The sequence below is a fragment of the Pogoniulus pusillus genome, chromosome 6 (genome assembly GCF_015220805.1).
Source record: "Pogoniulus pusillus isolate bPogPus1 chromosome 6, bPogPus1.pri, whole genome shotgun sequence".
In the NCBI taxonomy this organism is placed as follows: domain Eukaryota; kingdom Metazoa; phylum Chordata; class Aves; order Piciformes; family Lybiidae; genus Pogoniulus; species Pogoniulus pusillus.
The window spans coordinates 47653094-47669407 of NC_087269.1; the positions used below are offsets into that span (position 1 = coordinate 47653094).

The window sequence follows — 16314 nt, forward strand, 5'->3', positions numbered from 1 at the left end:
TCTTTTGGATATTTAGAGCTTGCTACTTCTTCGTAAAACAGCATCACAAGTGGTGTGTTTTCAACCTTCTGCTGCTTCTATTTAGAACTGGCAAACTTATCGAAAATGTTGGTAATAACCTTCTGTCCCTTGGGGTCAGCTCACCAACACAGACAGAATTGAGAAGCCAAATACTAGATTTCCCAAAGCAGCATTAACCACTGGGGCAGTGGTGGCCTACCCTGATGTGGCTTGTGACAGTGAGCCAATAAATGATGAAAACTCTTTTATCACAGACCTAGACTTCTCCTTCTCATAGCCCAGTTCTATTTTCTCACTTGTAGCTTGTGTAAGACAGTCTGAATACATGGATATTTGAAGAAGAGCAGTTTGTGAAACTGTAATCCATCATGTCAGTCATTCTCTTAATAAAGACTTGTGTGCACAGGAGAAATAGTCTGAACTGGCATAGCACATTATTTTAAGCACAACTTAAACTCAGATTTGTGTTGTGCCCATTTGTGGACATTCTCACGCAGGAATTAGGAGCGTTCTGCTTCTGTTGAGCTAACTGTGAAATGTGCTTAACTAAAGAGGAGCAAGGCACATGAATTACTGAACAAATGTGTCAACACATGGAACCAGCCACTAGAAATTCCTTGTGAAGATGCAAAAATAATATTGACCCATAACAGTTTATCTCCTCTTCCTCACACCATACAGTGTCAGAATTCTTCCGACAAGGAAAAAAATCTCACTTTGCTGGGCAGGAAAGCAGAGGTGGTGCAGTTAGGTGTTAAGTTTATCTGTACGAGTTGTAGGAAAGAGGTAATTAACTGAGAAGTTTGATCCAACCTCCCTAAGTCCTTCAACTAGGGATGGAGACTGAGTGGTTCGGATTTCATCTTTAGGCAACAGTGCTTCTGTTTAGACTCTCCAGACTTAATCAGGCCTCCAAAGGAAAAGGAATTCTTAAATTAGAAGGAAACTTTGTTTTACAGCTTCCACATTGACTGCAAACTTGGGATCCAAAAAAGGATCTAAAAAAGCATCTATCATCATGTTATAATTAGTAATCATTAGTAAGTAATTCTAGCTACTTCAGTTTTCATTTGGTTTCTCTCTGTTCTCCTCTATTTGTCTTAGAAAAACAAACAAACAAAACCCCAAACAAACCAACCAAAACCAAACCAACTGAGTATTTTTATGTTTAGGTATCAAGTGGAATTTGCCAATAATCCTTTAAGAGCATAGATGTATTCCTCAGCTGAAGACATCTGAACTAACCCTGGACAGGTGACCTGCAAACTAGACACTTCAATCTGCTGATGCTAGTGCTGTCCTTCAGAAGTACCTTAAGCTGTGCAACTCTCTGTGAATTACCAGCTCAGGCCAGTAGCTCTGCTAGTTCTGCTATCTTTGTGATACTTCTCTGCCTGATACGAAATGCCCAAAGATGTCTTGTCTCTGATCTGCACACAGACATACAGGTATTAGTCCCTATATAATGTACCAGTGACCTACCCCAGGTAACGGTAATGCCCAGCAAGTCAATGGAGTACGATTCACACTGATGGGCAGGCATGGTGCGAAACTTTGTCCAGCGAGCCCACTCTCTCAGCAGCCAATCAGCTGCTGCCATAGATCACTCTGTGTCTCTCCACTTTGACCATGTACTGTTTTCATAGTCAAAAGCGTGTTTGTTCCAGCTATGATGTTAGAAGTCTAACTCCATTTACACCTACAGGAATAGTCTAGTCGAGTGCTATATTATTATTAATGCACAATACATTTGATGGATCTTGTGTATGGTTGAAGGTGTAGCAAACACTCTGTTGGCACAGTGGTAGCTCACAATATGACTTAGGAATAAGTCTACCTTAGCTTCTGGATGAGGCAGCATTCCGACATTGCTATGTACCATCTATGTATTGACAGATCTGTTTCTAAAGCAAAGGTTTATCAGAACATTTCTGTGGAGAGTTAATAAAAACAAAGTGTAATGACTAGGGGAGATGAGTTCTGCTAACTTCGAACACTGCTCCTTATTTAAGCAAAGATTACTGTCAGTCAGTACCTCAAAATACACCTTAAGGAGACACACTCATGTGGCTGCAAAGTTATCATGCAAAATCTTGGTAAATGGGGTGGCTTACAATTATAAATAAGTCAGGGTTTTAGAGATCAATTAATACCTTTGGGAAACCCATGGATGCTCTTATGGATCTTTCAAGTATTTTAGGAATGCTGCAACTGTATTTTTTCTACTCCTTTTCTAAGCTGTTTGAAAAGTTCTTTAGAAATAAAAAAAAAATACTTCTGCAAGCCTTATGCATATTTATGATCCATTGCATGTGCTCATACAGCACATGTTGAGCTTTCCTTTTAATGTCATTTCTAGTAGGGAAAAATTATGTTTAAATTGTATAATTAGTAAATTCAACCAATGAGAATGCCCAGTATTATAATTTCTAAGGTCTTAACATAAATTTCTAATTAAATATGAAAATATGATGTTCATCAAGAACAGTTCAACAAAAGTCAGGTCTAAATACCTAAAATGCATATATAAATGCATGAAGGAAAACCCCTTTTTCTGCTGTTTACTTTATACATGCTTAAAAACATTACAAACAGTGAGGGAAGCACAACAGAAGTACTTGGAAAGCAGAGAGGGTTTGAGTCGCTAGCTTTTCCTTTCACTGTTGGAAGAAGCCAGCAGAATTAAACTACTCATGAATTCCTAGTCACAAGTGAAATTTTCTTAAGAGAATAAAAATATTATTTGGGCTACATAAGCAGGATGAAGGAAGGTGTTGATGAGAAAAGAAACAAAGCTGAAGCTGTAGTTTTGAAAAAAACACCACTGCTATGTAATAGCAGAGAAAAATATGTTAACTTAATAAAGACATTGCCATTCTATTCCAAAACTCCAAAATCTTGTTTTTAAGATTATTTCTGTATTAAGAAGTTTTAAAAGCAAAACCCCATAGCAGCTCTAATACAGCTTTGACTCACTTTTGACTCTTGGACAAGCACCCATTTAATTTTGTGTGAATTTTTCTTCATCAGCTTCAGTATTAAAATAATCACTGAAATAGTTGTACTCATACAGGCTGAAAAGCACATCTAATTTTAGCCTCTGCGTTTACTACAGTGTATTGCACATTTTCACAGAACCACAGAATCATTCTGGTTGGAGAAGCCCCTCAGGATCACCAAGTCCAACCATTATCCCTATTCTATAAAGTTCACCCTTGAACCAGATCCTCAAGCACCACATCCAAACAAGTTTTAACCACATCCAGGGTTGGTAACCCCACAGCTTCCCTGCTCAGCCCATTCCAACGGCTGACTACTCTTGCTGTGAAAAAGTGTTTTCCAATGTCCAGTCTAAGCCTGCCCAGCTGCAGCTTGAGCCCACTCCCCCTTGTTCTATCACTATTTACCTGTGAGAAGAGACCAGCAGCATCCTCTCCACAATGTCCTTTCAGGTAGCTGTAGACAGTAATGACGCCTCCTCTTCTTCAAACTAACCAGCCCCAGCTCCCTCAGTTGCTTTTCCAGGCCCTTCACAAGCTTTGTTGCCCTCCTCTGCACTTGCTCCTGCACCTCCACATCCTGCCTGTAACGAGGGGCCCAAGCCTGAACACAATACTCGAGGTGTGGCCTCACCAGAGCTGAGTACAAGGGGACAATCGCCTCCCTGTCTCTGCTGGACACAGCACTTCTAATGCAAGCCAGGATGCCTCTGGCTTTCCTTGCCACCCAGGCACACTGCTTGCTCATAATGAGTTGTTTGTCTATTACCATCCCCAGGTTCCTTTCTGCCAGTAGCTTTCCAGCCACACTTCTCCATGCCTATAGCATTGCTTAGGGTTGCTGTGGGCCAAGTGCAGGACCTGACATTTGGCCTTATGAAGCTCATGCCATTGATGTCGGTCCATAGATCCAATCTATCCAAGTCCCTCTGTAGAGCCTCCCTGCCCTTCTGCAGATCAACACTGCCACCCAACTTGGTGTCCTCTGCAAACTTACTGATGATACACTCTATGTCTCTATTAAGGTCATCACTAAAGACAATAAAGAGAAGTGGTCCCAACACTGAGCCCTGGGGGACACAACTTGTGACCAGCTGCCAGCTGGATTTAAGTCCACTGACTGCCACCCTTTGGGCCCTTTTGTCCAGCCAGTGCTTTACCCAGCAGAGTTGTGCCCATCCAAGCCATGAGCATTTTTTTTCCTAAAAAATTAGTTTAGAGCTGTTTAGTTTAAGAGCAGCCTCCAGACCACTCTAGAGTACATGATCACAGGGTGTTTAACACCACCCCAGACTTAGTACTGACACCTTGACTGGCCTTCCCTTTTCTTCTCTATCAAGAACATTTCGTTCAAACTCAAATGTATAACTACAGGCAGCATCAATACATACTCCCTAGGCAAACACAAGCTCTTTCATACAAAAGCCTCTGTGCAAGAACTCTGCAGCTAATATCTGAATATATCCATGCATAGTAACATTTGACTAAATACCTGGAGATAAAACTATATTGAGTGGCTGCATTTGTAACATAAGTCAGGATTAATAAGGATATTGCTGAAATACTACACAACAGAAATTAAATCTTCAACTCAGACAATACACCCAACTGTGTTTCTTTGCTATGCTGACTGGGAGAATCTAAATACAGGCTGGCTAGATCACATGAAACTGGAGGTTATCATGCTTTTTCTTTCAAAGTCCTCTGTACCACCATATATTCCCCTCTCATCTAGTCAGATCTAGTGATCATGTTGCCCAGGAAAGCTGGACCAGCTCAGTGATTCATCAGCCATCTAGCCCATAGACCTCACTCGTGCTACGGACATAAAGCTGCTAAACTTGACTAAAGGGGGCAGGTGATCTGCTCAAGAGAGTCTAACGGAGGGCTGTGAGGATGATGAGGGAACTGTAATACATGCCTTATGAGAGCCTGAGGGACCTGGGGCTTTTTAGTCTGGAGAAGACTGAGAGGGGATCTAATAAGTGTTTATAAATATCTGAGGGCTGGGGGTCAGGATGGGAAGGACAGGCTCTGCTCACTGCTCCCTGGGATAGGACAAGGAGCAATGGATGTAAGCTGCAGCACGGGAGGTTCCACCTCAGCACAAGGGGGAACTTTACTGTACGGGTCACAGAGCACTGGCACAGGCTGCCCAGAGACGTTGTGGAGTCTCCTTCTCTGGAGAATCCATCTGGATGCATTCCCCTGTGACCTGAGCTAGATTGCATGGTCCTGCTCTGGCAGGGAGGTTGGACTCGATGACCTCTTTGGGTCCCTTCCAACCCCTAATATCCTGTGAGCCTGTGATAGGGGCAGGTGTCTATGTACTCACATTTCAGTTCACCCATGAGGATAACAGGACACTGCAGCCTTACAATTCACTGTAAGGACTATAACAGGGGTAGAATCCTCAGCATATGTTGGTACAAAATGCCTTAGCATGATCTACCAATGCTTGGAGTCAGAACTGGCTACCTATATTGCAAACGGGGCTTGAAATGTGGAGTCACTGAATAGACCTTAGCTGGACTAGGGGAAAAAACCTTTATTGAAACCTATGCATTTTATCTGCATTATCACTTGCAAATAGATTTGTAATATCAAATAATTCTGGATTTACACTGATGTGAAGAAGTTTTTGTGAACATTTCTGCCCTCATTCTAGTTCTTATGAAATGATAAGTAAATTTTATTCACAATCTTATTTTTGCAGCTCTAACATTATTTGTGTTGTATACTGTACATGCTTGCCCTAGCACTCTTCCTATCGAAAATGCATATGCAGTTCACCTTTGAAAGGCCTTCAGAGACAAATATTAATATTACATTGAAAATTGCAAGTATTTTTTTCACACAGGTGAGTTTTGTCCTAAATATATTCAGTAGCTGACATATCAAGTCACTAACTGAAGAAAAAAAAAAGTTAGAACTCGATTTTGCTTGTTCCTGGCTCTGCTCTTGCTGTATGACCTTGGGCAAATAACCTCTCAATTGTCCACCTGTAAAAGAGAGACAAGACTACATACCCACCTTACTGGTTTATTCTGAGCTTTAATGTTTATGAAGTGTTATGAAATGCTCTCTGCTACAAAGTGGAAAGGGCTATCAATTATCGTCAGTAAAACACAAGCTGCTGAAATAGAGTGAAATCTGCCTTCCTTTCTCACAGGACATGTTCTGTCTTGTGCTGTGTTCTCTCCATATTCACAATCTTAAAACTATCTCAACACTGCATAACATAAGGAAGGATAAATATCCCTAAGCAGTCTGAGAGACTACCAGAAAATATTTTTAGTTCTAAGTAGCAAAGCCTGTTGGAAAGTACAAGCTGCTCTTCTAAATACCTGCTTGTTTTCCCTAACAGGGAAAAAGAAAGCCATTTTTGAGATGGGATTCCTAGATTGCTTAAATAGCTAGACATTAGCTGAAAGCAGCACTGAATGTACATTTAAATACTTGGGTCTCAATTTTTGTTTTCAGTCATAATGTGCTAGGTAAACTGTAGTAAAATAATTACTTGCTTATTACTCATGAATTTCACTGCAGCAGCTGAGACAATGTAGATAAATAAGATGATTAATTGAAACAGAATGAATCACAACAAAATATGTTGTTGTGTAAGGTATGATTAACTCCACAGTGATTCATGTAATTTCAGATAACAGGGCTTTTATCAAAGACGGATGCAAGGTTGGGAAATGATTTAAAAGCATCTTTATCTTAAGAGAGCCACTACAGTTCACAGGGGAGGGAGGGTAAAAAACAAAAGAGGAGAGGAGAGGGAGAAGCGGATTGAGTGTCTGCAGCTGAAATAGCCTTGGGCTATTTCCTTCCCACAGCACATCTTTACAACAAGTCATTGACATTATCAACCTCCCTAGTGCTAGAAACTCTCTCCTTTTTCAGTCGGCCACCACTTACTGGATATTTCAGTACCAAGAAAGTTAATTCTACAAATTAAGCACCAGTATTACAATGCCACAGCTCTCCTAGGAAAGACAGGAAACATGTATCAAAAGTCTGTGAAGATATGAGTGTTTTTTTCCTCCAGAATTACATTTCTTAACTCCCAGGCTCCTTCCAAAGACTAAGCAGGAATCTTAAATACAGGCTTTATAAAAAGGAATCGCTATTTGTTTACTGCAGTTTAGAATAGCAAACACCAGGAGCAGCCGACCTTAAAAACCTCTGCCTATTAAAAGAGAAGAGAGGATGGGATGTCTCCTTGCAATTTTTTTTCCCACGTGCATTTAATAAACTGGGTCAGAATACCTGACTACGATTTTTAGGTTGACTGCAGATTCCCTGTAGGGGACTGTGCAACCCTCAGTCTCTCGCTCAGCCTGTGAAACGAAGATAATTACCCTCACCTGTGGGGCAAGTGTCTGAGAACTTCCAAAAGCTCAACAGAAAGGGAAATAGCGACACATAAATTGGAATGCAACACACTGACACTCAGCTTAATTAAGATGATTAACGTTTCTGAACTTAATTCAAAATGAATAAAGATGTAAAAGTTGAACTCGCAAGGAAGGTAGCTTGCAAACAATCACTGACTGAAAATAACCAGTTCCAGTAAGCTAAAGGTCTCTCAAGGGCTCTTTATGTAACACATAGCAAGTTAGCAGTATAGTGAAATAAGCCTCTCCAAAACACTCAGTTTCAAATACCATCTACTATTTGCCTTCTACAATTAATTTCAAACATTCAAAAACAAATTTAAATGCTTACTTGAAATTATTTCAAACAAAAGTGACAGTTTGGTGATATTTATGGCATGACCATAGCTGCCCTTCTTCTTGACCCCATCGGATACAGAAGAGACTGGAATGATTTTCTCCTTTGCATTATTTATTGAAAGCCAAACTGTATTTCCCTCCTCCACACACTGTATTATACCAGCCACCTGATTGTCTCCTGTCTCTTTGCTCTTGACTCTTTTCTCAAAATCAGACAATTCCCTAGTGTGAAAGGACATTCAGGTAGCCTGAAAAACCATTTGCTGGTTCCATAAAGAGCAGCAATTACACTGGTGTAAATTCAGACTGACTCAGTTATGCCATTATGAATGCACACTAGTTTAAAAACAATCACCACGAGGCTCATTTATCTTATAAAATTGGTTATGATTCCTTCAATATTCTTGTGAGCTGTGGGCAGATTTCTAAACCTGCAGATAGTCTTCTGGTCCCAAGTGGTGATCCAGCAGAGAAAATTTGCAGGCAGGATTGAAAGCTGTCCACAGTGTCATATTTTCACATGCAATATTTAAAAGTGTGTAGAATTAAAATTGCTTAGAAACATGCATGCTAGTTTACAGAAAGAGAATAGAGCATCTTTTAACTTTTAAAAAAGCTGCAATTTAGGTGTAAATCCCAGTCTGGAGAACACTTTCCTGACAAAAAAATTAGCAGGATTCCCATGCACTCTCCTGGTTGAAACAAGTACAAAACGTGAGTTCAAAACCAGCCGCATGGCCACCACTGGCACCAGTTTCAGATTTACTGGTTTTCCTGGCCACTACAAGAGAGCTTCCCATGTCATTAAAGAGACTGGTCTTTGTAAAGACTTAGAAAGTTTAAGGCTGTGTTCAAACCACACACTTTCGCAGGGATATTTACGTTAGCGTTTAGTGCCTCCCTTGAAAATATTTTAAATGAGGGATGCACAATGTGTGATTTTGGTACAAAGACATGGTTGTTGTCTTCCTGCATACAAAGACACCCATCTTTTTAAAGCTCAGGATTCGCAGCTCCAGAACCACCACTACAGCTATCATCACTGCTTTTTAAAGTACAGGAGTCTTGCACACAACCTACTTTCTTTTCAGTGTATTTGCTGTCACATCGACATCAATTTCCCAATGAGCTTGCAAGAAACATCTGTCTTTGCAGAACTTCAGCTTCCAAACCTGTAATTAATTTGTTCAGAGACTGGGTGTTTGGAAGTAACAGCTCTTTACACTAGAGAGGAAGAGGATCTAATTGCTGAGAACAATTGTTATCTTCGATTCCTTTCTCATATTTGTGCTTCAGAAGGATGTGTGATTTCTCTTCCACCTAACCTCCTCAACTGTTACTGACTGCTCTGGGCTGCATACTGCAAGGTATATTGTTTGGCCACGGGCAGTAGGTCAGAAATTCAGCGTGCCTGTAACTAAAGTTTCTAAATTCCAGAATCTCTGTGATCTCCTGCCTACACGTAAGAAGAGAACAACTCTGTTTAGAGATGTCATTTTAAAAGTTTTTCCTCCTTTGACCATTCTGTTACTGAAAGTTACTTTGAGTAGTAAAATAGATATTCCAAGGTAAGCTTTCACAGAGGAATTAGCAGCAACTTGTGACAAAGCAGTTATTATCGGGAGATAATTGACCTTATTTGAGAGTTAAGCATCCTGAGGCAAAGTGTGCTTAATCCTGGCAGGTTAATTATCCAGTGATTATGGTAGCTTGGAAGGTATTATTGCTAAGAACCATTTGCAAAATGACACTATTAAAAAACCCTTAATTTAATAAAAATTAAAGGCAATGACAATAATCAAGTTCTCCCACCATGTTCAGTCGACAGCTGACTGAACATGAGGCAGCAGTGTGGCCAGGTGGCCAAGAAGGCCAATGGCATCCTGGCCTGCATCAGGAACAGTATGGTCAGCAGGACCAGGGAGGTCATTCTGTCCCTGTACTCAGCACTGGTTAAGCCACACCTTAAGTACTGCGTCCAGTTCTGGGCCCCTCAATTCAAGACAGATGTTGGGGTGCTTGAACATGTCCAGAGAAGGGCAACAAAGCTGGTGAGAGGCCTGGAACACAAACCCTATGAGAAGAGGCTGAGGCAGCTGTGCTTGGAGAAGAGGAGGCTCAGGGGAGACCTCATTGCTCTCTACAACTACTTGAAAGGAGGTTGTAGCCAGGAGGGGGCTGATCTCTTCTTCCAGGCATCCAGTGACAGAACAAGAGGACACAGTCTCAAACTGTGACAGGACAGGTTTAGGCTGGACATTAGGAAGAAAGTCTTCATGGAAAGAGTTATTTGCCATTGGAATGGGCTGCCCAGGGAGGTGGTGAAGTCACCATCCCTGGAGGTGTTTAAAAGGAGGCTGGATGAGGCACTTAGTGCCGTGGTTTAGTTAATTAGAAGGGTTAGGTAATAGGCTGGACTCGATCCTAGAGGTCTTTTCCAACCTGGTTAATCTATTGTATTGCTAGATAATGTCTGCAGAATGGCCCTAACTGGACAGCAGCAACAAACATATAATTACTCCTATTCTGAATGTTCTGTATTAGATTTATTATATGAAGTACAGTTAATAAGTATCAAAATCAAGGCAAGATGTTTGGCTAGTTACAAAAGGATGTGAACAAATGATCAAAACACTAGTGGTCACTGAGGTAATGCTGAAATTGGTACACGTAATGAGTTGTTATCACAGCATTCAGTGTCTCCACTGAAGACAAGGATATGTTGGCATTTACATTCTAAACTAGAACATTTATTCTGAGAGGTTTATAACTTGCCCATTTTAATTACCATCTGGCTCAAACTTGAAATAACCAATCTCCATTCAGATGTAAATTTTAAGTAGAAGATGTAATTTAAAATCACTTTGCCAATTGTTTTTAGTTTAGGAATGGCAGCAATTTGGAATTTTCTGCTCTTGGATGTTTTTGTACTACTCAAAAGATAAATAGCTCAGTGCTTAACAATAAAACTGCATTGGTCTATAATGTGTAGTGAAGATAAATATAGGGAAGAATAAAAATGGTATCTAACAGTATTGTTTGTACTAATAAAGTAACAACCACACTACATAGCATGCCTGGCTTATATGTTAGCTTATGCACTTTCAGTATGTAACTACACTAGCAAAACTGAAGAAAAATGTAGCAAAAAGCAAAAGGAAATCACATTAAATTGGGAAAACGTTGTTGTCAGCTAGCTGAAGTGGTGCATTGCCCATCAAGGCATAAACACATAAAACCTCTGAATGTACTTGTAGATTAAATAAATATGGGGAAAACTAAACCAAAATAAAACACAAATAAACAAAAACCCCAAACACACACTCAAAAAAAAACCCCAAACCCAAAAAGCAAAGAAGGAAGCCACTAGAAGGCAGAACATGTCAGAATGAGCATCTCTTGAGCTTTGCAACTGTTCTGTACCACAAACCGTACACAGAGAGCAGGAATGCTGACAATCACAAGATCAGCAGCTACAAAAGCTAGAAGTATTGCATGCCTAGAGTGTGGTCTCAAGTCACACAGAAACACAAGAAAATAAACCGCTGCAAACAGCACTTCCACAGCTTAGAAGCAGCAATGACCAGATCGTAGATCAGAAAGCAGAGACTAAAACATGACCAGAATTTCAACTGATTAGTGTACATAACAAAGTATCAGAAGCTAGTACACTGCTATTTGTATCTTGTACTGCCAAGTTTTAAGGATGGTCACTTAAGATTAAATAGTATATTTAACCCCAAACTACACCAAAATGCCTCAGAAATTATGCAGAGAAAATATAGCTAATCTTTTCAACTTTGATACACACAACAGTCCTACGTTATGACAGCAGGTGAATAATACCATAGTAATCTGAAATGGCAGGGAAAACTAAGGTGGTCTGAATGTACCTTCTAAGTTGGGAACATTGCCAGTACAGTAGACTACTGCTTACAAAGTGTGCAAATATACAAAAGTACCAACCTAAGTTTTATCTTCTGAAAAACAGCACCTAATGAGTCGCTGTGATCTGAATACTCCTAGGAGCTCATGGGGGACAATATGTATGTAAAAGACCAGCAAGGTTTAACCTCAGACATTTCTAGGAAGCCCTTTCACCTAACTTTTGCTACATTTGAAATCACTTAATTTGTAAAATCTGACAAGATTTCTTTTTTGGTTGAGATTATACTGCTATTAAGTTACAATGTTCAGGAGCATCTTTGTGAGGACTGTATTTGAAAGACCAAATAAAGGACACAGTTGGTAACAGCAGCAAAATGTCTGGAAAATAATACCCTATTGCCAACTATAGTTGAAAAAATTTTCCTTACCCTACTGCATCTAAAAAGATCACCAATTTCTTTCCTTTATTTATTTTTTAAAGTCCTATCTTTTTAACAATGATAGTTCCTAATGTGGACAGGTGGACAGTAGTGTAAAAACTGACATGTGCTTGTGCAGCTCCCTGGGTCACTTTCAGGAATAACTCCCAGAGGAGTAAGCCACTTTCCCATAATTTTCCTGTACAAGCCCACACTTCATTTAGGTGTGTCACACTTTCCAAAGGTCTTGTTAACCTTTTTCTGCTGAGAAAACTAATAAACATTTAAGAGCATATTCTGAAGTGGAAAAAAATCAGAAAGTAACACCACTACAATGACTGAAATCTGAATACATTTGGTCTATTACACTGGACTTACAGGCAGAATTTCACACAATCTGTTTGCCAACTGTTCCATAACAATGCTAAGCCTTCCTTAGATGAGCTGCCAGTCTATCTACTGTAAAATTAATGAGAATCAATACTCAACCAATTAACCATTTCTCAGTTTCCTCCTCCCAGATTTCTCCAAAGAGTCGTCTTCATCACAGAAGAAGTTGTATGTGAACAAGTTACAGAACCTCAGCAGCTCTGCAGTAGCCCTTTACGTGTTCTTTTTCCAGCAGAAAGTTAACTCTCAAGTGACTACATCATGCACGTGGCCAGTAAGCACAAAGCAGCCAAGGTGCTGGATATTTCCTTTTAACACAGAGAAACTTGTTCACATATCTCTACATTAGAGAGAGCAAGTTGTGAACCTCTAATGGGCCAAGTGCCATCCTCTGCTTTTATTGAAATATCACAGTCCTATCACCCCGAATTCGATTGCCCAGTGACACTTCAAAGGATCCGTCTCTTTCTCTAAGCAGCAGAGATCTAGACACAAACAGCAGGAGGTACAAATACTTCCGTTACTTCCGCAAGACTCACCGTCTCATTTCCGAAGAGGACATCAACATAAGGCATGACTTTCATCATAGGTTCTTTGTAGAACTGGCTAATAAACGGTGCAGAAAGATTCAAACTGAAGATCTTGTTGTTTGCAGAAGCCTGAGTAGCCACTTTTAATACTGCTTCTGGTGACACCGTCAGGAAAAACCCCTGCAAACATCCAAACAAATCAATGCATGTTACTAATTTCATATTGAAGCTTACATCAAGTATCTTGCTTCTAGAAGCTCTCCACCAACCCTCCTTTGTCATACCAAAAGCATCTGGAAAAGAGTGCCTTTTTATTAAGATGTTACAGCAGTGACAAAGAATCTGCATATGGTCAGCATCATAGCCTCCCAAAACAAAACCTAACTCCCTACCTCATGTAGTCCACCTTCCCATGGCAGATAAAGCTCACGTTTTGGTTCTAAAGGGTGATACACGATAATTCTAAATACCTCTTCTTAGCAGTACAGTCGATCAGACTGTGGTGTTTAATTCCAAAGCCCAGTATTATGCCTCCATGCACAGCTAGGAGACTAACGAAATCCCTTGCCTGAAAAATGATTACCTTATTCATTGGGTTTGCAGGGGCAAGGTTTTGGTAGAAGATGGCCTACAGGATTGGTTTCTGAAAGAAGCTACTAGGAGCTTCCCATATACCTGACAGAGCCTATGCCAGCCACCTCTAAAGGACCTGCCAGTGGCCAAGGACAAGCCCATCCATGATGGTGGCAGTACTTCTGTGAGAGCACATTTATAGGGAAAAGTTGTTGTGCGATGGCATCTGCAACTGGAGATGAGTGAGAATATGTGAAAGAACCAACTCTGCAGCCATCAAATTCAGTGAAAATGGAGAGGCAGGAGACAATCCAGGTGCCAAAGCAGAGACTACTTTGCAGCCTATGGTGTTCCCCTGCAGCTGATGGAGGTTGATAGTTGAGCAGATATTCACCTGCAGCCCATGGATGACCCCATCCCAGGGCTGGCAGATGCTTGAAAGAGGCTGTGACCCAGTAGAAAGCCCATGCTGGAGCAGGCTTACTGGCAGGACTTGTGAACCCATGGGTTACTCAAGCTGCAGCAGTCTGCTACTGAAGGATTACACTCGGTGGAGAGGAGCAGGGCTGGATGTCTCATTTTTATAACTCTAAATGCAATTTTAATGTTCTCAAAACTCAGTGAATAGCAGCTATTCTCAAGCAAGAGCAGAGACAATGTCTAAGGCACAGTAACAAACAACTTTAAGGGGGGTATGATAAATGAAACACCATCTCAGACCTACTTGTAACATCAGCACCATAACACTCTAAAAGTGTAACAATGAAAGCATTTTTATTTTCCATTTTCTAACCATATCATGATGTCTTCAGATCATAAAATGTATTTTTATCCTGCATACTTCAGCTAGCAGATCATCCCAGATATTCTGCTTGTTGGAAAAAACATCATAACGGAGAGTCTAGCGATAAGAGACTGCTTAGAAAGTCTTTCTGTTTACTTTTCCTTACACCATTACTCTCTGGTCTACCACATGCACAACTGATTTCAAAATCTGGGCACGATTTGCTCTATGACAAGAAAAGACCAAAGGGCACAAGAATGTTTTGCATCTTGTGGAGTTACTCAGTACCTTCAATGACTGGAGGCTTGTAAACATCCAAACTTCTTTGCTATTTTTGTATTCTGAAGAATTAAATGAACAGTTACATAACATCTCATCTCCATAGCAATCTCCACCATCTTTTAGGTTTGCCTTCCATGAGCAGAGTTGGAATTTAAAAAAAACTGTTCCAAACACAGAATAAAAACCTTTCAAGGCTAGCATGTTGCCAGCTGTGGATAAATCACAGATTGCTATACAGTCAATAGCAACCTGGTCAAACAATTAGGCTTCTTACCAATTTTATGTGTAAAACTTCATCTGAACTAAAACACATCTGACTGTAATTTAAGACACTGAATACTATCCCCATGAGATCTAACTCAGGCCTCCATCCAATTCCCTTCTACTTGGAAAGGCAACACAAAAGTACTGAAATGCAGATAGGAGAGCTTACTTTTCTGATAGTGCAAAGTAAAGGCCAGAAACTCTTGAAGGCTACAGATCTGTCTTCTGAGTTTCCTGAAAATCACTGCATTTTTTTTCCAAGACCTTTCTATCTTTGTATTTAAGTAACAATATGACATTAAAACATCTAGAAATGAAGAACCATGTGCATGAGAACTCATGTAAAAACTTTGCCAAGTATAACATTTCTTTGCAGAAAAGGCTGTAGTGCCACATACACAAAAAACCTCAACCAGTTGTGGCAATACAATTCACAGAGTGGATTTAACAAAGTAGAAGAAAATGTACAGTATATAAGCTGAACATATTCGGGTTTAAAGAGATCTAATTAGACCTCTCTCCTTAGGTATTTAAGTTGAGTTTGTCTCTAGTTTTAGTGGAATTGCAACTATAGCTATGTTCAGTATAGCAACAGGAACACAGCTTTCTAAATGCAAATCACAAATAGATAAACCACAGACCATGCTACTGCAGCATGCAACAATTTTGTAGAGGAATGAATGCCACTAAACCAAGCAGGTTTTTCTTGTATCTCACCAGGACTCATAAAAGAGTCACTCTGTGGCTTCCTCAGAACCACAGTCCTCATACTTTTCCAGCTGTCTCTGCTTTTGGTCCAGACAGATGTATACAAAGGAATGCCAAAGTCAACTAATCCTACTTACTCCAGCAATTAATTGTTAAGCAACATTAGCTATGAGTGGAAGAATAAGTGTATCTTGGTGTCACTGGTATACAGTAAGACATTCTATACTCACCTACACATCTCAGTCTAATTCTGAGAGTTTTGTGAACCTCTTTAGTATGAAACCCCAAAGATACTTCAAAATAACTAGGAGTAAAATATATGGAATCAACAGATGAGGCAGTTAATTCAAAGTAGTTCCAAGAGCCTGGGAAATTTATGTTGCATGCGAAATAACTGCGCACATATCTATCTTTGCGAAAGAACGTTGTACATACAAGGACATATGATAATTGGACAGTGCAGTCACAGAAAGTGAAAGGCAGGAATATTGTATTAAGAAAACTTATTAAACATTAAAGGATATCAGACATACCAGTAGCATGCAGTCTTCCTTTGGTGTGCACTGATTGAGACTGAGCATACCAGATGCTACTGTGCCAAGATGTGCCACAGTTTTGTAGTGCTCAAAATGTAATGAGTCTCTTTTCTGTGCCAGGAAGGTACCATTGTACCATAAGCCAGAGAGCAAGACTGAACTAATACAAACACCAGGA

General features: G+C 40.1%; 1 protein-coding gene across 5 annotated transcripts in view; it reads right to left on the reverse strand.

Annotated features, from left to right (window-relative positions):
• ADK (adenosine kinase) overlaps nt 1-16314 on the reverse strand; it is a 286608-nt gene that overhangs the window by 69049 nt on the left and 201245 nt on the right. For all 5 annotated transcript variants that reach the window (XM_064145545.1, XM_064145543.1, XM_064145546.1 and 2 more), the window contains one exon: nt 12999-13169. In XM_064145545.1, the coding sequence (XP_064001615.1) occupies nt 12999-13169 (171 nt within the window). The remainder of the gene's footprint in view (nt 1-12998; nt 13170-16314) is intronic.